The following is a 23,693-nucleotide window of genomic DNA, read 5'->3' as shown; positions in this document are numbered from 1 at the left end:
TTGTGAAAACTTTGGACACTAAAGAGGACTTTCTACTGACTCTGAAAAACACCAAAAGAAAGATGCCCAGGGTCCCTGCTCCTGAACGTGCCTTAGGCATGCTGCAAGGAGGCATGAGGACTGCAGATGTGGCCAGGGCAATAAATTGCAATGTCCGTACTGCGAGACAACTAAGACAGCGCTACAGGGAGGCAGGACGGACAGCTGATCATCCTCGCAGTGGCAGACCACGTGTAACAACACCTGCACAGGATCGGTACATCTGAGCATCACACCTACGGGACAGGTACTGGATGGCAACAACAACTGCCCGAATTACACAAGGAACGCACAATCCCTCCATCAGTGCTCAGACTGTCCGCAATAGGCTGAGAGAGGCTGGACTGAGGGGTTGTAGGCCTGTTGTAAGGCAGGTCCTCACCGGACATCACCGGCGACAACGTCGCCTATGGGCATAAACCCACCGTCGCTGGACCAGACTGGACTGGCAAAAAGTGCTCTTCACTGATGAGTCGCGGTTTTGTCTCACCAGGGGTGATGGTCGGATTGGCATTTATTGTCGAAGGAATGAGCGTTACACCGAGGCATGTACTCTGGAGCGGGATCGATTTGGAGGTGGAAGGTCTGTCATGGTCTGGGGCGGTGTGTCACAGCATCATCGGACTGAGCTGTGCGTTACAGGGAAGACATCCTCCTCCCTCACGTGGTACCCTTCCTGCAGGCTCATCCTGACATGATTCTCCAGCATGACAATGCCACCAGCCATACTGCTTGTTCTATGCGTGATTTCCTGCAAGACAGGAATGTCAGTGTTCTGCCATGGCCAGCGAAGAACCCGGATCTCAATCCCATTGAGCACGTCTGGGACCTGTTGGATCAGATGGTGAGGGCTAGGGCCATTCCCCCAGAAATGTCCGGGAACTTGCAGGTGCCTTGGTGGAAGAGTGGGGTAACATCTCACAGCAAGAACTGGCAAATCTAGTGCAGTCCATGAGGAGGAGATGCACTGCAGTACTTAATGTAGCTGGCGGCCACACCAGATACTGACTGTTACTTTTGATTTTGACCCCCCCTTTGTTCAAGGACCATTATTCCATTTCTGTAAGTCACATTTATGTGGAACTTGTTCAGTTTATGTCTCAGCTGTTGTATCTTGTTATGGTCATAGAAATATTTACACATGTTAAGTTTGCTGAAAATAAATGCAGTAGACAGTGAGAGGACATTTCTTTTTTTGCTGAGTTTACATTTCTTACAAAATGAAGGAGAATCATGAGAGAGGGAGAGAAAAAAAGAGAGAGCTAGCTATATTTCAGAGTATTTTTTTCCACTTTTACTTAATTAGCTAGCTAGCTAGTTTAGCCTACTCAAACAGAGATGGCTGCTATGTTTGCTAGCTGACTACGGCTATCAAACTGTCACGACTTCGGCCGAAGTCGATGCCTCACCTTGTTCGGGTGGTGTTCGGCGGTCGACGTCACCAGTCTTCTAGCCATTGCTGATCCATTAGTCATTTCCCATTTGTTTTGTCTCGTTTTCCCACACACCTGGTTTTCATTTCCCAATTACTGGTCATGTATTTAACCCTCCATTTCCCCCATGTCTTTGTGTGTGATTGTTATTTGTTCAGGTCGGGTTGTTCTGGCTGGTTTGTACCGGGTGCTGTTTATCACCCATGCTTTGTGGCACAGTTCTTTTTTGCACTTTGTAAATTGTTTACCTTCTGCTGTCGAGTAAAGTGAGTTGTTTCACTCATCTCTGCTCTCCTGTGCCTTTCATTGAGGGAGAGGTTGTTGTCCTGGCAGCACATTGCCAGTTCTCTGACCTCCTCCCTATAGGCTGTCTCATCATTGTCGGTGATCAGGCCTACCACTGCAAACTTAACGATGGTGTTGGAGTTGTGTTTGGCCACGCAGTCGTGGGTGAACAGTGAATACAGGAGGGGACTAAGTACACACCCTTGAGGGGCCCCAGTGTTGAGGATCAGCGTGGCAGATGTGTTGTTGCCTACCATTACCACCTGGGGGCAGCCCGTCAGGAAGTCCAGAATCCAGTTGCAGAGGGAGGTGTTTAGTCCCAGGGCCCTTCTCACATAGGTGTTCCTTTTGTCCGGTTGGGAAAGGGCAGTGTGGAGTGCAATTGAGTCATCTGTGGCTCTGTTGGGGCGGTATATGAATTGAGTGGTTCTAGGGTACCCGGGAGGAAGCTATTGATGTGAGCCATGACCAGCCTTTCAAAGCACTTCATGGCTACCGATGTGAGTGCTATGCAGCGGTAATCATTTAGGCAGTTTACCTTCGCTTGGTGGTCTGCTTGAAACATGTACACATTACAGACTCGGTCAGGGAGAGGTTGAAAATGTCCGTGAAGACCCTTGCCAGTTGGTCCGCACCATGCTTTGAGTACACGTCCTGGTAATCCGTTTGTGAATGTTAATCTGTTTAGAGGTCTTGCTCACATCGGTTTCCGAGAGCGTTATCACACAGTCATCCAGAACAGCTGGTGCTCTCGTGCATGAACCAGTGTTGCTTTCCTCGAAGCGAGCATATAAGGCATTTAGCTCATCTGGTAGGCTCGCGTCACTGGGCAGCTCACATCTGGGTTTCCCTTTGAAGTTTGTAATAGTTTTCAAGCCCTGCCACATCAAACGAGCGTCAGAGCCGGTGTAGTAGGATTCAATCGTAATCCTGTATTGACGCTTTGCTTGTTTGATGGTTCGTCTGAGGTCATAGCGGGATTTCTTGTAAGCATCCGGATTAGTGTCCCGCTCCTTGAAAGCGGCAGCTCTAGCCTTTAGCTCGATGCAGATGTTGCCTGTAATCCATGGCTTCTGGTTGGGGACGTCGTTGATGCACTTATTGATGAAGCCGATGACTGAGGTGCTATACACCTCAATGCCATTGGATGAATCCTGGAACATATTCCAGTCTGTGCTAGCAAAACACTCCTGTAGCGTAGCATCCGCGTCATCTGACTACTTCCATATTGAAAGAGTCACGGGTACTTCCTGATTTAGTTTTTGCTTGTAAGGAGGACAGAATTATGGTCAGATTTGCCAAATGGAGGGCGAGGGAGAGCTTTGTATGGATCTCTGTGTGTTGAGTAAAGGTGGTGTAGAGTTTTTTTTCTCCTCTGGTTGCACATGTGACATGCTGGTAAAAATGAGGTAAAACTGATTTAAGTTTGCCTACATTAAAGTCCCCAGCTACTAGGAGCACTGCTTCTGGATGAGCATTTTCTTGTTTGCTTATGGCCTAGAGTTGGTTGAGTGCGGTCTTAGTGCCAGCATTGGTCTGGGGTGGTAAATAGACGGCTATGAATAATATATAATAATATAATGGTAGATAGTCTTGGTCTCCAGCTTATCATAAGGTACTCTATCTCAGGCGAGCAATACCTCGAAACTTCTTTAATATTAGACATTGCGCCCCAGCTGTTATTGACAAATAGACACACACACCCACCCCTCGTCTTACCAGACATCTTCATGCTTCTTCTCTGTTCTGCCGATGCATGGAAAATCCCGCCAGCTCTATATTATCCGTGTCTTCGTCAGCTATGACTCGGTGAAACATAAGATATTACAGTTATTAATGTCCCGCTGGTAGGATAATCGCAATCGTAGGTCATCAATTTTATTTTCCAATGATTGCATGTTAGCCAGTAGAACGGATGGCAGTGGGAGTTTCCACGTTCGCCTACGGATTCTCACAAGGCAGCCCGACCTGCACCACTTTTTCTTCTGTCTTTTCTTCACGCAAATGACGGGGATTTGGGCCTGTTCCCGGGAAAGCAGTATATCCTTCTCGTCGGACTCGTTAAAGGAAAAAGCTTCTTCCAGTTTGAGGTGAGTAATCACTGTTCAGATGTCCAAAAGTTATTTTCGGTCATAAAAGACGGTAGCAGCAACATTATGTACAAAATAAGTAACAAAATAACGATGCAAAAACACTAACAAAATAGCACAGTTGGTTAGGAGCATGTAAAACATCAGCCATCCTCTTCGGCGCCATCTTAAATCCAGCTGTTGGTTTAATGAATTTATTGCCACCAGGACCCGTCAGTGTAACTTCTAAAGTGCTCGATGACTGTAGACTGTACTATATGATTGTAGCGGGTTTACTAATCCGTTAGTTCTATTAGCTATGTTGACTATGATGTAAGATATGATGAAAACGATGTAGGCTGTGTGTAGCGGTTATGATATGAAGGTTTGGCTTGGAAAGGTTTATTTGTTGATGTGTTCTGCACTGAAGCCCACAAGCAAAGAGAAAAGGTGAGAGAGAAGGAGAGCACGTAGATGCGAGAAGGAATTACAACAAGCAAAGGGATTGTGCTGTTTGTATGTGGCTGCTATGAAAGTGAACTGTGTTTGCATGTGATCAGGGGTGTATTCTGTTATAATAAACTAAACACACCCAAGGGGCCATTTCCTGGACACAGATAAAGCGTAAAAGAAAGACAAACTGATTTGCTTGAATGGAGGACTGGCTTGAATTGTGAAGATGACCACAAGTTCTTTCAATAATTAGACAAATCTATTGGTTTTCTGCCCAAGTTGCAAAGGAAATGTTGTGATCTACTTCATAAACATAAGAGACCAGCAAAATGGATAAAAGAGTGTGGCGGTATAGTAAGATCAGTGGCATTTAGTGGTCAAAACCTGGTACATTCACACTACTTTATGGTAAATAATGCAAGTGACGTCAATAACTAATTTCTCTGAGCTGGGGAAAAAAATGTCTCTAGATTCATAGGGGATAGATGACATAGTATGGCGAAGCAATACTCCAGACCACAGCTTCATACTACTTGTCAAAACAGAGAACTGATATTATATACTGTTTGTTGGGGTGGGATTGGCATGGGGTGTGGGGATTCCGTAGGTGGATTTTGAATTGTTGGGGGGGATTCCTTATGTATTATTCATTGGTAGGAAGAAGTTTGGTCCAAATCAGATCTTGGGTACTATATTTATTGAATATTGTCATGCTCGTCTTTGCATGAAGAAGGAGTGGACCAAAGCACCGTGTGGTACGTGTTCATGATAATTTAAACTGAACACTGAGACAAAATAACAAAATGGAACAAAAACAAAACAGTTCTGTCTGGTGCAGACACAAAACAGAAAACTACCCACAAAACACAGGTGGTAAAAGGCTACCTAAGTACGGTTCCCAATCAGAGACAACGATAGATAGCTGTCCCTGATGTAGAACCATACCCGGCCAAAACATAAAAAATGAACATAGAATGCCCACCCAAATCACACCCTGGCCAAATCAAAATAGACATAAAAAGCTCTCTAAGGTCAGGGATTAACAATTATCTGTATCCAATATATTAAAATGGATGCCATTGGATGCCATTGATTAGCTTAATTTCTCAGAAAATAAAATGTAAACAAAATGTTTCAAGAATGCTAATCATATCTGTTACTAACTACAGAAACAATTTCAGAACAATCTGAGATGTTGGGTGTTGAAATCTTTCTTGTGCTTTTTGAGGTGGAACGACCCTCATACGATGTATGCGTACTGTATGTCTAATGACACCTTCCTGATACTGATTAATAGTGTGTGTGTGATTCATTGATTCAGTTTCCTGCAAATGCTCCATTGAGCCCCCAGGTGATTTAACAGAAATCCCTACAGAGGCTAAGTGTTGTTTCTGATAAGATCTGAGGATGAGTCACACTTAATGGGGCACAGTCTTTCCCAGTCCCAGGGTGCACCCTGTCCATCAGCCCATACAAAGGATTTCCTCATACAGGACCGATAAGAACATTTAGATTAGGTTGAAGCACTTCATTCTTTCTAGTTCTTCCCCCATCCCACTCTACTCCACCTCTATCTCTGCAATATATTTTGATACAGATAGCCATTAAAAGGGTCTGGATTTGCAGCCATAAAACACTTTGATGAGTCACTGCGACTCTGAAAACACTTTTTTTTATTTTTATAAGCGTTAACAGAAACCACTATCCATTGATAAAACAGCTTTCTCAAAACACTCAGATGCTAATCTTTAACACAGTGGGTAACCTCACCTGGGGATGGCGACACCGGAGCTAACAGCCCTATCCTCTATGCTGGTATTGTTCACTGTAACACACACTAACAAAGACGTACTGTGGAGCCACTAGGTAATGACTAATGCTAACTCTTATTGCGAAGAATGAGAAGAGAGCTGCTTTTGTGCCAAGGGCTTTACTGGTAGAGATGGAAAGATAGACACAGGGGGGAGAGGACAGTTGATAAAGAGAGGGTAAAATAGTGGAGACGGACAGGAGATGGACAGGTGAGGCAATGGAAGGTTGAGGGAAAAAGAGAGAAATGGAGAGATGGGAGGAAGAGAAGATTGAGTGAGATTATGATCAAGGGATTAAAAATATATATTTTTATCAGCAGACACTCTTATCCTCGCGCAAGTGCAAATCAACAGAATTCTCACAGAGAATCAGAGGGACAGAGAGAGTGACACAGGAATGCGGATCACACCATCCCGTCATTCTCTAATAAAAAGAGGCAAAGTTGTCAATGATCTGCCTTTACCACAAGTGGGCCCATATGACTCAGTTGACAAAGAATGGTGCTTGCAACGCCAGGGTTGTGGGTTTGATTACTACAGGGGACCAATATCAAAAATGTACAATTCTTCCACATTTTCTTACGTTACAGCCTTATTCTAAAACGTATTCAATTGTTTTTTTCCCCCCCTCAATCTACACACAGTACTCCATAATGACAAAGCAAAAACAGGTTTTTAGAAATGTTGGCTAATTTATAACAAATACAGTACCAGTCAAAGTTTGGACACGCCTACTCATTCTGTCACGGTTGTTGAAAAGGTCAGACCAATGTTGAGTTCCATATCTTTAATTGAAGTGAAACGTTCAAACAAAAACCATAAACATGCACCAAACCGTGACTTACGTAGTGCACAAACAATATCCCACAACCCAGGTGGGAACAATGGAGAACTTAAGTATGACCCCCAATTAGAGACAAAGATAATCAGCTGCCTCTAATTGGGAACCATACAAGTACACCTACATAGAAATAGGAAAACTAGAACTCCCCCCTAGTCACACCTTGACCTACAACACCAAGGGCTCTCTATGGTCAGGGCGTGACACATTCAAGGGTTTTTATTTGTTTTTACTATTTTCTAAATTGTAGAATAATAGTGAAGACATCAAAACTATGAAATAACACATATGGAATCATGTGGTTAACAAAAAAATTGTTTAACAAAACAAAATATATTTTAGATTCTTCAAAGTAGCCACCATTTGCCTTGATGACAGCTTTGTACACTCTTGGCATTCTCTCAACCAGCTTCACCTGGAATACTTTTCCAACAGTCTTGAAGGAGTTCCCACATATGCTGAGCACTTGTTGGATGCTTTTCCTTCACTCTGCAGTCCAACTAATCCCAAACCATCTCAACTGGGTTGAGGTCGGGTGATTGTAGAGGCCAGGTAATCTGATTCAGCACTCCATCACTCTCCTTCTCGATCAAATAGCCCCTACACAGTCTGGAGGTGTGTTGGGTCATTGTCCTGTTGAAAATCAAATGATAGTCCCACTAAGTGCAAAGCAGATGGGATGGCGTATCGCTGCAGAATGCTGTGGTAGCCATGCTGGTTAAGTGTGCATTGAATTCTAAATAAATCACTGACAATGTCACCAGCAAAGCATCCCCACACCATCACACCTCCTTTAGGTGCCTTCTGGCAAACTCCAAGTGGAATTTCATGTGCCTTTTACTGAGGAGTGGCCTGATTGGTGGAGTGATACAGAGATGGTTGTCCTTCTGGAAGTTTCTCCCATCTCCACAGAGGAACTCTAGAGCTCTGTCAGAGCTTTGGCCACCTCCCTGACCAAGGCCCTTCTCCCCCGATTGCTCAGTTTGGCCAAGTGGCCAACTCTAGGAAGAGTCGTGGTGGTTCCAAACATTCAATGCTGCAGAAATGTTTTAGTACCCTTCCCCAGATCTGTGTCTCGACACAATCCTGTCTCGGCGCTCTACGGACAATTCCTTCGGCTTGGTTTTGCTCTGACATGCACTGTCAACTGTGGGACCTTATATAGACATGTGTGTGCCTTTCCAAATCATGTCCAATCAATTGAATTTACCACAGGTGGACTCTCCAATCAAGTTCTAGAATCATCTCAAGGATGATCAATGGAAACAGGATGCTTCCGAGCTCAATTTCGAGTATCATAGCAAAGGGTCTGAATACTTACTGTATTTAAATAAGGTATTTCTGTTTTTAGTAAATTTGCAAAAATGTGTAAAAATCTGTTTTCACTATGTCATTATGGGGTTTTGTGTGTATATTGATGAGGATTTTTGATTTATTTAAACAATTTTAGAATAAAGCTATAATGTATCCAAATGTGGAAAAAGTCAAGGGGTCTGAATACTTTCCGAATGTACTACTGCAAGTTGTCCTGGAAATGAAAGTCTGCTAAATTACTAAAATGTAAATGGTTTCTGAACGGGGATGACGTCCACCTCTGTCAGACTGATAGATTTAAGATCCCCCATCAGAACAGCAAACTGCGCCAGAAAACATTTCCTAGGAAAACGAATCAGTGAAATCACAGAGCTCTATTCTTTTGCCCTCGTCCACATGAACATTGCTCTGGCATTTCTCAGGGTGTGGACTTGATCAAAGGTAGATGAGATGGCCAAACGTAACATCAGGATGGTTTTGCCGCAACACCCAATGGATGATTTACAGTCATTGTCATTGTCTGGGTACAACACATCCTTACAACACACATGAAACAAACTTCCAAAATGACTAATTCAGGACAAACAGGAGTTGGAGCACTCAAAAAAACAGGCTGAGGAGATTTACTTCTTAACCTCAGGCTTTGTTCCATATTCTGATGAAGCACAGATATCCTGACGTTTCTCCTCTGAGTAAGTCATTTGTGGTTTTTCCTGGGTAAGCCCTATTATGGAATTCCTGACATTTGTTGTTGAGCAGCCCTACTCTCCTTCGTTTTCTGAAATGGGGAGGGCTATTTCAACTGTGACCTATTTGAAACTCTTCATGATGTTGCAAGAATGGGAGCTCCAGATGAAAAAAAGTTCCACAAGAATCCAGCAGTATCTAAGGGCTCTTATTTCCAGGTTCTCTTATCTGATCAAATAACTGACATATCTGAAGTAGGAGGACATTCATTTACATTAAACAGGATGTGAAGATTCCATGTTGATTAAATCTCTGATGTCATAACAAGTTCAGGTATCTCTGTGTTGAGCAGACAGTCATTACACAATCCCACTCTTAACGGCCTGGCAGATGATATTTCCACAATATGGAGATAAACGCTGTAATAAAATTACAAAGAGAGACACACCGTTGGAAAGGGACCGAATTAATTAATTTAGGATATTAACTTTAGAATTTTCTATGATATTATCAACTTGATCTTTCTAACCCAGAGGACGCAAACACTTGCTGCATTCTTTGCTTTTTATGGTGAAACTCAGTGGTAACCACCTCAACAGACAAAAATGCCCAGCTACCTAGCGGCTAAATAGCCATGGTTAGAAAACTGTCACACCGTGAAAGTTGTCATTCAGTTGGAAATAGTGAAATAAACAATGCATGCATTGAGTAACAGAAGAAGAAAAAAGCTGAGATACATGGATAATTAGAGAGAACAGAGAAAAAGAGAAAGAAAAAAGAAAAAGAAGGGTAGATAAGTGTCTAATCTTGTGAGGTGGAGACCTGGTCCGATACAGCACATTTCCCACACTCCACTTCAATCAGTGTTGCTGTCATGTTAGCACGGTGGGTTAGCATGTAAATGGAACAGCCTGTGTTTTCTATGGAAAACCAAATGAGGGGTTCAAATGACACATTATTTATTTGTTGTTCACTTTTCCCCTTTCCATCATCCATCACTTGGAATGGGGTGGAAGTACAGTGGGGCAAAAAAGTATTTAGTCAGCCACCAATTGTGCAAGTTCTCCCACTTAAAAAGATGAGAGAGGCCTGTAATTTTCATCATAGGTACACTTCAACTATGACAGACAAAATGAGAAAAAAAATCCAGAAAATCTCAATGTAGGATTTTTAATGAATTTATTTGCAAATTATGGCGGAAAATAAGTATTTGGTCACCTACAAACAAGCAAGATTTCTGGCTCTCACAGACCTGTAACTTCTTCTTTAAGAGGCTCCCCTGTCCTCCACTCGTTACCTGTATTAATGGCACCTGTTTGAACTTGTTATCAGTATAAAAGACACCTGTCCACAACCACAAACAGTCACACTCCAAACTCCACTATGGCCAAGACCAAAGAGCTGTCAAAGGACACCAGAAACAAAATTGTAGACCTGCACCAGGCTGGGAAGACTAAATCTGCAATAGGTAAGCAGCTTGGTTTGAAGAAATCAACTGTGGGAGCAATTATTAGGAAATGGAAGAAATACAAGACCACTGATAATCTCCCTCCATCTGGGGCTCCACGCAAGATCTCACCCCGTGGGGTCAAAATGATCACAAGAACGGTGACCAAAATCCCAGAACCACACGGGGGGACCTAGTGAATGACCTGCAGAGAGCTGGGACCAAAGTAACAAAGCCTACCATCAGTAACACACTACGCCGCCAGGGACTCAAATCCTGCAGTGCCAGACGTGTCCCCTTGCTTAAGCCAGTACATGTCCAGGCCCGTCTGAAGTTTGCTAGAGTGCATTTGGATGATCCAGAAGAAGATTGGAAGAATGCCATATGGTCAGATGAAACCAAAATATAACTTTTTGGTAAAAACTCAACTTGTCGTGTTTGGAGGACAAAGAATGCTGAGTTGCATCCAAAGAACACCATACCTACTGTGAAGCATGGGGGTGGAAACATCATGCTTTGGGGCTGTTTTTCTGCAAAGGGACCAGGACGACTGATCCGTGTAAAGGAAAGAATGAATGGGGCCATGTATCGTGAGATTTTGAGTGAAAACCTCCTTCCATCAGCAAGGGCATTGAAGATGAAAAGTGGCTGGGTCTTTCAGCTTGCCAATGATCCCAAACACACCGCCCGGGCAACGAAGAAGTGGCTTCGTAAGAAGCATTTCAAGGTCCTGGAGTGGCCTAGCCAGTCTCCAGATCTCAAACCCATAGAAAATCTTTGGAGGGAGTTGAAAGTCCGTGTTGCCCATTAACAGCCCCAAAACATCACTGCTCTAGAGGAGATCTGCATGGAGGAATGGGCCAAAATACCAGCAACAGTGTGTGAAAACCTTGTGAAGACTTACAGAAAACGTTTGACCTCTGTCATTGCCAACAAAGGGTATATAACAAAATATTGAGAAACTTTTGTTATTGACCAAATACTTATTTTCCACCATAATTTGCAAATAAATTAATTAAAAATCCTAAAATGTGATTTTCCGATTTTTTTTTCTTCTCATTTTGTCTGTCATAGTTGAAGTGTACCTATGATGAAAATGACAGGCCTCTCATCTTTTTAAGTGGGAGAACCTTCACAATTGGTGGCTGACTACATTTTGTGTCACTGGCCTACACACAATACCCCATGATGTCAAAGTGGAATTATGTTTCATAAATGTTCACAAATGTATTAAAAATGAAAGGCTGAAATGTCAATAAGTATTCAACCCCTTTTTCATGGCAAGCCTAAATAAGTTTAGAAGTAAAAATGTGCCTAACAAGTCACATAATAAATTGCATGGACTCTGTGTGCAATTATAGTGTCTAACATGACTTTTTGAATGACTACCTTATCTCTGTACCCCACACATACAATTATCTATAAGGTCCCTCAGTCGAGCAGTACATTTCAAACACAGCTTCAACCACAAAGACCAGGGAGGTGTTCCAATGCCTCGCAAAGAAGGTCACCTATTGGTAGATAGATTGGTAGATAAAAAAGCAGACATTGAATATCCCTTTGAGCATGGTAAAGTTATTAATTAAGCCTTGGATGGTACACCCAGTCACTACACATATACAGGTGTCCTTCCTAACTCAGTTGCCGGTGAGGAAGGAAACCGCTAAGGGATTTCACCATGAAGCCAATGGTGACTTTAAAACATTTAAGAGTTTAATGGCTGTTATAGGAGAAAACTGATGATGGCTCAACACCGTTGTAGGTATTCCACAATACTAACCTAATAGACAGAGTAAAAAAAAAGGAAGCCTATACAGAATAAAAAATATTCCAAGGCATCCTGTTTGCAACAAGCACTAAAGTAATACTGCAAATAATGTTGCAAAACAATTCACTTTTTGTTCTGAATACAAAGTGTTATGTTTGTTTTTCAGGATACCAAGAAAACATTGAATGTTCTTGAGAGGCCTAGTTACAGTTTTGACTTAAATCAACTTCAAAATCTATGGCAAGACTTGAAAATGACTGATCAAAAAACAACTTGACAGAGCTTGAAGAGTTTTTGTATAAATATTGTACAATCCTGGTGTGCAAAGCTCTTAGACTTACCATGAAAGCTGTAATCGCTGCCAAAGGTGATTTTAACATGTATTGACTCAAGGGTGTGAATACTTATGTAAAGTAGATATTTCTGTATTAAGAACCATAGAATGCTATGGAAGTATAACATGTTTCACAAACTCTGATAGACTCATTATAGGCTGGATAATGATGATAATAATAGTGTTCTTGATGTTCATTATGCTGGAGATAATGACTAGTGATAATAGCAATGAATGATGACAATGATGATGATAATGTATGAGGAAGTGGCCTGAGGTGATATAGCGGTTACTGCCGCTGCCTTCAGAGCACACATGTATGCCAGTACTCTGGAATGGGTTCGAATCCAGATGATGTCTGCCGTTCTAGCACACCATTTCTCTTCTTTACTTCCCTTTTGCTCTTTACTGCCAAAAAAAGACATACAAATAAAACTATGATAAGGATACATACCCTGCGTGCCAGTCCCAGGGCGATGTAGCACTTCTCTCCTGCGTCGGTGATCTCCAGTTCGTAGTAGTGGCAGCGTGTGTTGAGGGGTAGACGGGATTGGGCCAAACCCACATCCACAATGCTCTTCCCTTTACCCACATACTCCAGCAACTGAGGAGGAGGATGGCATCGCACATCACAATAAGGCAAATACTGTATCTACAAATAAATAAACTCATTGAAATTAACATTGCACAAACCCACTAGCTCAACAATGTACATTCAGTACCATTTAACATAATTAATGATACAGGGCCCGGGATGAAGAGAATAAGCACGTTCTCCTCAACACACAAAACCCCAGGACAAGAACAATAGACAATTTATGATATTTTAATTTTTAAAAGTTTTAATTGAACCTTTATTTAACTAAGTCTGTTAAGAAAAAAAATCTTATTGACATTGACGGCCTAGGAACAGTGGGTTAACTGCCTTGTTCAGGGACAGAACGACAGATTTTTACCTTACAGCTCGGGGATTCGATCTAGAAACCTTTCGGTTACTGGCCCAATCTGCCGCCCTGGTATGGGTATGTGTGTGTGTGTGTGTGTGATTTGTGCCAGGATGCACTGTGTGTGACCCTTTCCCTCTGTCCTTTCCTACTGAAAGGTAAAAACACTCTTGACTCAGCATCAAAATTACACACTTGTAAATATTGGTCTGCAATCTATGTGTTTATTCTCATTTAATCTGAGGAAGAAAGAAAAACAACCAGGATATAGAGTTGTAATAATTACCTTAAACTATGCTCAGCTATAATGAAGACAATACCTCAAAACAGTTTTCAGGGTGAATGTAACATTTGGCCGAATTTAGGATTTAGGTAACAATAGATCTTCTCTCTGTGGTGCTTATAAAACCACAGAATCAGACAGACATGTACAGACACACTCACACATATACCCTCACATATGCCCTCGACTAACCGGTGCCCCCGCACATTGACTCTGTACCGGTACACATTGACTCTGATTACTGCTCTTTTTAAACTTGTATTTTTTATTACTCTATTTTTTTACTTCACACTTATTTTTCTTAAAACTGAATTGTTTGTTAAGGACTTGTAAGTAAACATTTCACTGTAAGGTCTACACCGGTTGTATTCGGGCGCATGTGACAAATAACATTTGATTTAATTTTATCACATAGGAATATTTCAGCAGGAGAGGTTGATGGGGCCATGGGCTCTTGAAGGCTTTTAGGGGCCAGGTCATGAGGGTGAGAGACATGAGAATATTTTCGACTGTCTATTAAATTTAACAGTTTCCGCTTGACTCATCCTAAAGTGCTTTTTATAACCATTTATCATAAAGACAATCCAATTGGAACAGGCATAAGGCCCACCAGGTAAAACCTTCTCAAACATAAGAAAGACTCTCTGATTGCAACCAGACTTGTGGGCCTGGAGCCCTCTGGCGTGACTTGATCAGAATCTGTAGGGCTGACAGGAACACATCAGCGTAGAAAGTAGAGTACTGTAATTGTCCAGGAAAGTGTTCGCAGGTTAAAGCTAATGTGACGAATGAAATGGTCGACTAGCGAACATGTGGTGGCCATAAAGAAAACAACCACTTACCAGTCCAGATGACAAAACAGAGGAGCTATGAGGTCAAAGGTGACTGAGGTACTCATCTCATTGATAGAGTACAAAACAAGCATAAACAAACATTTATCCGAGGTCACACTGAGGTCCCGGTCATATCAACACAATTCAATCAGGTAGTCTATCTGCCTCATGACCTCATATCCTGTCATAGCTTAGTTTCCTTGTCGTTCACTAACTACATTCGGCATATATAACTGATAATTACTCCAATGTGACCTGAATCAGTCATGGGTAGGCCCGACTCTCTAGACATGCTTTAGGTCTGCCAGAGAACCATGGTTCCCACCTCAAACAAATACTTTATATCAAGAGGGAGGAAAAATAACAATTTGACAAGAACAGCCGTGACATGTGTGCTTGTGAGGTGTAAAAGGATTAACGTACATGGTATGTGTGTGTGTGTGTGTGTGTGATTTGTGCCAGGAAACACTGTGTGACCCTTTCCCTCTGCCCTGACTAGCAAAGAGAGCAGACAAGCACTGTAAATAAAACGCAGGGAAAAAATAATTATCATTATTATTACTTTACGACAATCTGTCAACGCCACCCTTTTCTCTTTCCTCTCTGTAGAGCAATTACCGGCTTACCAGATAGCTCTCTTTCGGCCTTTCACTTTTCTCTTCCTATTCCTCCCACTTTCACCTTGACCTCCTGAACTTTGAATAAAAAAGAAAATACAATATTGATGGTTGTGATGGTTTTTTCCATCTATCATGCCTGCGTCTTTGAAGACCAAATAGGGCTCCTAGGTACAGTCTAATGACACCTTCCTGATGCTGAGTAATAGAGTGTGTGTGGTCACTGATTTACCGTAGCTGGCCCTCCCTGTGGCAGTCAGCAGGATCCGGTGGGTGTGATGACATCCCTAAATCTCTCTCTCTCTCTGATCCTCATGATGTGTGTGTGCGTGTGCGTGTGTGGGATATAAAGGGATGTCGGTAAGGCAAGGTAAAGGGATTCTTTTTTGGACCTGCTCGCTGCCCCAGCAACAGGTGCCGTGAGACGGCCGTTTACTTATCTATCTGTGTCATTTTGTCTGCAGTGGCTGACCTTGGTAAACTTTAATCATGACTCACTGCAAATAGCTTATCCAACATTTTGTGTAATTTCAATAGTTATTCCAATGCACATTTAAATTGAACCAACCACACATGTATAAAAAATAAGAATAAAGCACTATGAACCTGGTACGGGCACAGCTTTCAGATTACATTTTTTTAATGGAAAATAACATTCCTGTTGAAACAATGAGCAAAGATTAGAGCAGATCCCCCTAAGGCCATAGGCATCATGACAGGTAGAAGCATCTCTAGCATTAGAGAATGACCAAGAAATGCTGCAAGTTTACCCATGGCTCTGCAGAGTGGAATCTGATTTGTGTTGTCCCCCATGCTATTTCTCTCTCTCTCTCTCTCTCTCCGAGTGTAGGTACATGTCGTGCCTGTAACACCTGCTCTGTCCAGGTTTCTAAGGAGTTCCCATAAATATGTCTCTTAGCACGTCAGCTTGACTGATCACTCCAGTCCGTAGTGAACACCCAGTCATTACCAGAGCAAATAAGCTCATCCTGAGGGTAGGTGTGGGGTTGGAGACAATGAAGAGATGGAGATGGCAGGCAGGACTCGACATTAACGCATGTCCGCTTGCCCGGGGAAAATAAAGAAAATTGTCGGACAAGTAGATTATAGATTTAAGTTGTCCGAATGGACAATCAAACAATTCGGCTCAGAACCTGATCAGAAATGGATCCGTTTCCACTGTGCAATGTGTTACGCACGGTCTTCCCAATATCTTATTGTAGGCCTGCATTGACAGGCACAACCCGTCTTTCAATCATGCAGTCGCGAAATGCGTTTTCTTTTTTTTAGATCAACTCGAGCCTAGCTCCATGTACACATTTCTGGATATTGATGTCTAATTATTGAGTTATTTGCCCAGTTATAGCCAGTGTGAGTGGGCAGTTGTCAGAGGAGAGAGAGAGACATTGCGCAGCAGGTAAAATAATGATATAGCCTACAACAGATTAACTAGATTGCCAATCCAAAACATAGTGTAGTTTGGCAGGTTATCTCGCTAGTTAACTGTTTACCTAATAGCATGTATTAATGCATTGTCAAGTACGATTCTCTAAAATAACTTTCCACCGGCACTCGTGTAAAACTGCAAATAGCCGACACTGAGTTGATTTTTTAAATATTTTTAATTTGACCTTTATTTAACTAGGCAAGTCAGTTAAGAACAAATTCTTATTTTCAATTTTTTAATTTTTAATTTGACCTTTATTTAACTAGGCAAGTCAGTTAAGAACAAATTCTTATTTTCAATGCCTGTTCAGGGGCAGAACGTCAGATTTGTACCTTGTCAGCTCGGGGTTTGAACTTGCAACCTTCCGGTTACTAGACCAACGCTCTAACCACTAGGCTACCCTGCCGCAGGTGTGCAGTTGATGAAACCGATGCTACATACTCCGGTTGTAAAACCTTATCTCAACCACTCAAATTGGGTGTTGAGAAATAATTCTAACACAATTGGAAAGCTGAGATTCTCCTCTATTCAATACTAATTGTTTTACATTTGAATCATTTAGCAGAGTGACTTACAGGATGTTAGGGTTAAGTGCCTTGCTCAAGGGCACAGATCTGTCACATAGTTTTGGGGATTCGAACCAGCGACCTTTCAGTTACTGGCCCAGCACCCTGAACCGCTAGGTTACCTGCCGTGAAGTGGTTCCTTGAATCATACAACACAATTTACAGTCACCTTTTTGGCCCATGGTGTTACACACCTTTTCTTTTATAGGACAAGTACAAAATTGATCCTACTTGTCCAAAGGACGAGTAGCTAAAAAAAAAAGTGAATGTCAAGCCACCATCTAACCTACCTTTGCAGGCTGCCACAGCAGAAATGTTACGTGGGAGACGGTTTCATCATCTGAGCAAAACATAACCATGCAGCCCTGTGTCGACACCTTCATTCCTCGGGTAAGTCAACACCTCTTAATTCAATAATTGTTTTAAACGCTCTAGGCAGGTTTTAGCCTTAACCCCAGTACTTTGCCACGCTGGAGCCAACACGTACACACATATGCAATACACATTACACATAGGCTTGATGCAGAATAGGCAGCCATCCAGCCAAAGACCCACAGTCACACGGGCAAGCACTGCAAACAGTCACAGAGTTCCAACCCTAGCATGAATATGGCTAGAATATTTCCAGAAAAATCAAATCATGGTCTCCACTATACTTCACAAGGTGTGAGATCCTGCTTTAAAATCAGATGCCAGGATCCATTTTTAGAGCGATTCCACACCAGGATAGCCTTAAATATGTTTGGTATCACAGATTGTTCTGTCAGTTATCATATAGAAACTTAATTGGAAGGAAGGACGTTTGACATGCTTTTTACATTTGTATCACCCATTTCTTTTTTTAACATGATGAAAATTGTGTTTTTAGGCTCTTTTTATACCTATACAGTGGGGCCAGAAATGATTGACATCCTTAATAAAGATTAGCAAAAATGACTGTATAAAATAAATTAATCCCTATAGTGAGTTATTAGGGACGTAACGATTCAAATGCTTGAGATATAAGTTCATCGGACCACAGGGCCCGATCCAACTTTAGAACGCATCTTTTAGGAAATTGATTCAAACGTTACGAATCGCCTGTTAAAGGTTTTATTGTTGCTCAAATTACTTTCTTCCTACATTCCGAAAATACCTCTCATCTTTTGTGACAACTCACCTTCAGTGTCAAACTAAGCATGTAATTGTGTTGACAGTCATTGATCTCATTTTGAATGCCGAACAGTGGCGTGTATTTATGGATGCCTCCCCCCAAAATAATATATACAAATAAAACAACGCATAAAATAATGTATCTTTCGTCTCTGTTTCATAATTATCCTTCAATTCGCAAGTGGCTGAATGTATCTCACCGGAGAAAGCATCCGAGTGAGCGCAACAGAACCCCCTGTCTCAGTATGTGTAGCCCATGTATCTGATGCTGTCTGGACAAAAAGAGTATGACATTGTTGCCACCCGAAGCATTGAATTCAATAGCCAAAAAGTCTGGCCAAAAATAGTTTTGTTGTTGCTCAAATTTCTTTCTACCTTACGAAAAAATACCTCATATTTTGTGACAACTACGTCCTCTCCTTCATTGTCAAACTAAGCATGTAATTGTGTTGACAGTCATTGATCTAATGTTGCATGCCGAACAGTGCCGTGTACTTATGAATGCCAAGGGAAGCCAGGCTTCCCCAAAAATATTGTTTCCGCCCGAAAACATTGAATTCGCAAGTGTTATGATGATGCTTTGCAAATGAGCAAGCAAGATAGCTACTTGAGCTACTAAAGTACGCAACAGCTGACTGCCTCCTGGAAGTTCTGTTTACAAAACGATTACAAGCATACCCATAACATGATGCAGCCTCCACTATGCTTGAAAATATGGAGCATGGTACTGAGTAATGTGTTGTATTGGATTTGCCATAACGTAACACTTTGTATTCAGGACAAAAAATGTATTGACTACTTTTAATTTTTTACCCATCTACCAATAGGTGAAAATCTCCCTGGTCTTTGTGGTTGAATCTGTGTTTTAAATGTATTGCTTGACTAAAGGACCTTACAGATAATTGTATGTGTGGGGTACAGAGATGAGGTAGTCCTTCAAAAATCATGTTTAACACTATTATTTCACACATTGGGTCCATGCAACTTATTTTGTGACTTGTTACGCCCATTTTTACTCCTGAACTTATTTAGGTTTGCCATAAGAAAGGGGTTGAATACTTATTGACTCAAGACATTTCAACTTGTAATTTTTTATTAATTTGTAAAAAGAAAAAACTAAACGTTGACATTATGGAGTATTGTGTATAGGCCAGTGACAAATAAATCTCAATTTAATCAATTTTAAATTCAGGCTATAACACAACTAAATGTGGAAAAAGTCAAGGGGTGTGAATAAAAAGGCCCTGGCTGCTGTCTCCACATTTTGGAAGTGTGTGGCTGGGATTGCCCCTTGCCAGGGTCAATGTGGAGTGGATAAGGGGTTTGGGACAGCGACTGGATGCACGGATGGTTTTTGGGGTGTTGCTGTGACACGTAGTGCTGGGTCAATACCTGTATTGCGATATGCGTTAGCATTGTGGCAAGGAAACAAAACACAAAGCGGATTTGACTTCTTTAGGAAAACGGCCCTAATGTTGGAAACAAACATTATGATGTCATGTCATTCAGAGTCACATTTATTTACTTTCCAAGCTATAGCACACAATATTTGACATACAGCAGGATTTTAAAAGACCAAAGAGTTTGATCTGCTTCATGTTTTCATTTTTGCAATGGAAAAAAATATTGCAATACTGGTATTGTCACAGCCCTAGTGATGCAGTATTGGGGCGTATTTGGGGATGTGGGTTATAATTAAAAGTGAAAGAGGTATGTAGGTTTGCCTTGCCTGTCCCAGGGCCTTTCAGCTGCACGCCCTAACCCTGCACAACCACCCCTACCCCTACCCATGCTAAAGCAGGTATGGTGTGTCTCCCTACTGAGTCAGACACCAACCCTACAGCCTGCCTCACGACGGATACTGCCAGACAGACAACCCCCATCATAAATCTCCATCAGAACAAAAGACAAAGAGACCTAAAGAGGGTGAGAGATCAAGACAGGAAAGGGAGAGCAGAGACAGACAGACAGACAGACAGACAGAAAAAGGGGAGAAACAGGGCTGCCGAGAGAAGTAGCCTGTTGAGTGTGTATGAGACATGAAAAATTACCAAGAAGCGAAAATCACACCCCCATGGCATCCCTTCTTTCTTATACCAACAGTATCCAAAAACAACAGAAATTCACACCATTAAACATTACAGTATTTCTGACACAGTCTTACTCACTCAAGTACTGTACAGGTAATACACAGTAGGCTGGCTACATGCTCCAACCTATACAGGTGTCTGTCCCTACTACGTGACTCCTGCCATGTCCGTCTCTTAGCTAGGACTGGCACAATTACGTATTACCATGTTACCTAAGGTTATGGATGAAGCCAGCCATGAAAATAAAATAACCATTAAAAACATTTAAATAACCATATATACAGTGCATTCGGAAAGTATTCAGACCTCTTGACTTTTAGTTACGTTACAGACTTTTTCTTTTTTTTTTTCAATTTAAAGTTTTATTGAGTTCTTGTTTTTCAATCAACCAACAAAACACATTCCACATTCACAGATGTGACAAGCTTTAAAAAAATAAAAAGTAAAAAAATAATACATTTGAAAAAATAAAAATACAATTAAAATGAATGATAAAGTCAAATAAAAACATTTATTTTTCTTAATCTATTCATTTTCCTTGGTGCATATATATATACATACATACATACATACACACATATACATACATATATATACACACACACACACATGTACTCAAAAACTAAATTAAAATAAAAACACACAAAAACATATAACACTTGCAGCAGCACTATCAAGGTTCTTATCAGCTATTTCAAGCATTCGCTGAGACGACGGGCCAATAATTCGTTTTTAGGTTTTACAGTACCTTACACAACATGTATCTGCGCATTTCCCTAGTCACCCCGTTCACTCTGTCCAGTTTGAAATATAGTTGAATAGTGGAGACCAGAGTCTATCAAACTTGGGCTGTCTCTTGTGGAGGTCATAAGTGAGCTTTTCAAGAGGAAGAAAGTCAACAATCTGGTCAATCCACATTTTAAATGTAGGAGGGGTATTAGAGGCCCACAATAGAATAATACATTTCTTAGCAAAGTATGTAATAGTCATAAGCAAATTTTCTCTGTCAGGATCAAGAACAAAGTCCTGCTGGGCATTAAGAAGATAGATACACGGGGTCATATCAAACTGTACCTCTAGTATTTTCTCTCCACAGCTCCAAAATACACGCATATAGGTTCCACTTTCAGAGGTACATCTTTTACAGTTAGGAGACATATCTGTTTTCATTCTATGGAGTCTCAAAGGAGTATAATAAAATTTGTACAAAAATGTGTAATTAGATTCTTTCATTTTTACACTGGTAGAGGAGCAGTATACCTTGTCACAAACCTCCGCCCATAACTCATCACTGATAGTCAGACCAAGGTCCTTTTCCCAGATTATTTTCAAAGGAGTAAAGGAGGAGCTTCCTTTCTCAGAAAGGAGTTTATAGATGTAATATAACTTCATTCAACTGAGTTCTAAACCTCCTCTTGGAGGTAAATGAGGAAATTACATGTCTAATTTGAAGATATAAAAAAAAAAAAATGGGATCTTGGCACATCGAATTCACTGCAGAGCTCTTGAAAGGATTTCAGTGTAGTGGTTTTCTGATGAAATAGGTCTGAAAAGGTCCTGATTCCTAGAGTATGCCAAAGATTAAAGTTGGCATCCCTCAGGGCTTTTGGCAAGTCTGGGTTGCCTACTATAGGCGAGTGAGAACATATTTGGGAGGAAATGCCCAGGTATTTCTTACAGTCCCTCCACGCTAGTAGGGTGATGTAAATCACAAAGGATTTGGCTATGTTGCCCACTTCACTAAAGTTATTAATGAATATAATTGAGCTTAAGAGCAATGAACCACAGGATTGGGCTTCTATCTGAATCCACGTTGACTCTTGTCTGTTTGTGATCCATGTTAGCATGTTGCGGATTTGGGCAGACCAGTAGTACAATTGAAGGGAGGGAAGGGCAAGACCACCCTTAGATTCAGGTTTCGATAGAGTGGAAAACTTGATCCTAGGTTTTTTATTGCCCCATATAAATTTGGTGATGCTTTGAAGAAGGAAACTGGGAGATAGCATGGGAGCATCTGAAATAAGTAGTTCAGTCTAGGGAGGACGTTCATACGGATTACATTAATTCTTCCTACTAAGCTAATTGGAAGGGAGATCCAGGTTTGGAGATCGTTCTTGATTCGATCCAGGAGTGGAAGATAATTTTCCTTAAAAAGGCTATTCAGATCTGGTGTTATGAAGATCCCGAGGTATTGAAACCCCTGTGTTTTCCATTGGAAAGGACAAAGTGTCTTCATAGAGCTGGTGAGTGTAATATTGAGAGGGCAGACAGTGGATTTGTTCAAATTGATCTTATAACCTGAAAACTTGCCATACTGAGCAATTGTGTCTAAAATGAGAGGGAGGGATTTCTCAGGGTTGGATATGTAGAGCAAGACATCATCCGCGTAAAGCGGAATCTTGTGCTGCAGGCCGCCTGCAGAAACACCCATAATACTTGGATTGCTCCTTATCAGCTCTGCCAGAGGCTCCGCCCCCATTGTAGTCCAAATTCAGTTTGGCTTTGGCTGCTTTAAGATGACTCCAGGAGGTGCTGTCTAGGGATTGTTTATATATTTTTTTCACAGCATTCCAGCTCCCTCTCAAGATCTAGCCTGTGTGCTTCCATTGCTTTTTTCTTAGAGGAAGCATATGCAATTAGATGACCTCTTAGTGTGGCTTTAGCAGCGTCCCACATTGTGGCCGGAGAAACAGGAGAATCTTTATTGTCTTGTGTGTAGTTGTCTATCCATGTAGTTACTAATGTATGGAACTCGTCATTTGATAGCATGGAGGTGTTGAATTTCCAGCTCTTTGACCTCGGGATGTTTTTGCAGAGGTCAAAGCGGAGGTGGACAAAGGCGTGATCTGAAAGTGCTATGGGTCCGATTGTACAAGTGGCTGAATTTATGAAACTCTTTGGGATAAAAATGTAATCTATACGGGAGTAGGTGTTATGGACATTAGAGTAGTATGTATAGTCCATAGATGAGCTATTATTCTCTCTCCAGATATCTATCAGCCCCATCTCTTTAGTAAGAGGGTTCAACATCTAGTCATCGTCATCGAGCAGTAATCGAACTTTAGTGCAAGTCATCGCTGGGTAAAAGTGGATAGTAGTTACAGCTGCGTTCACATAAAAGGAAAATAAATGGTGTACATAAAATAATAATCTCTGAACCCCCCAGCCGAGTTCCCAAACAACTCGACACATCCCGTTGGATCTATTACCCCCCCGCTCAGTCTCAATTCTGTGTTCCGAATAAAACAAAAACCGGGAACAGTTAGCAACGCACAAGGTC

General features: G+C 41.5%; 1 protein-coding gene across 1 annotated transcript in view; it reads right to left on the bottom strand.

Annotated features, from left to right (window-relative positions):
* Positions 1-23,693, bottom strand: part of LOC115143088 (SPRY domain-containing protein 3-like) — a 51,404-nt gene that overhangs the window by 7,848 nt on the left and 19,863 nt on the right. Inside the window, exon 7 of the mRNA XM_029683114.2 lies at positions 12,936-13,085. Coding sequence (XP_029538974.1) covers positions 12,936-13,085 — 150 coding nt within the window. The remainder of the gene's footprint in view (positions 1-12,935; positions 13,086-23,693) is intronic.

Source organism: Oncorhynchus nerka, linkage group LG15 (genome assembly GCF_034236695.1).
Source record: "Oncorhynchus nerka isolate Pitt River linkage group LG15, Oner_Uvic_2.0, whole genome shotgun sequence".
Lineage (NCBI taxonomy): Eukaryota > Metazoa > Chordata > Actinopteri > Salmoniformes > Salmonidae > Oncorhynchus > Oncorhynchus nerka.
Note: the sequence above shows the minus strand (reverse complement) of the source record. Positions and strands in the feature narration are given on the sequence as shown.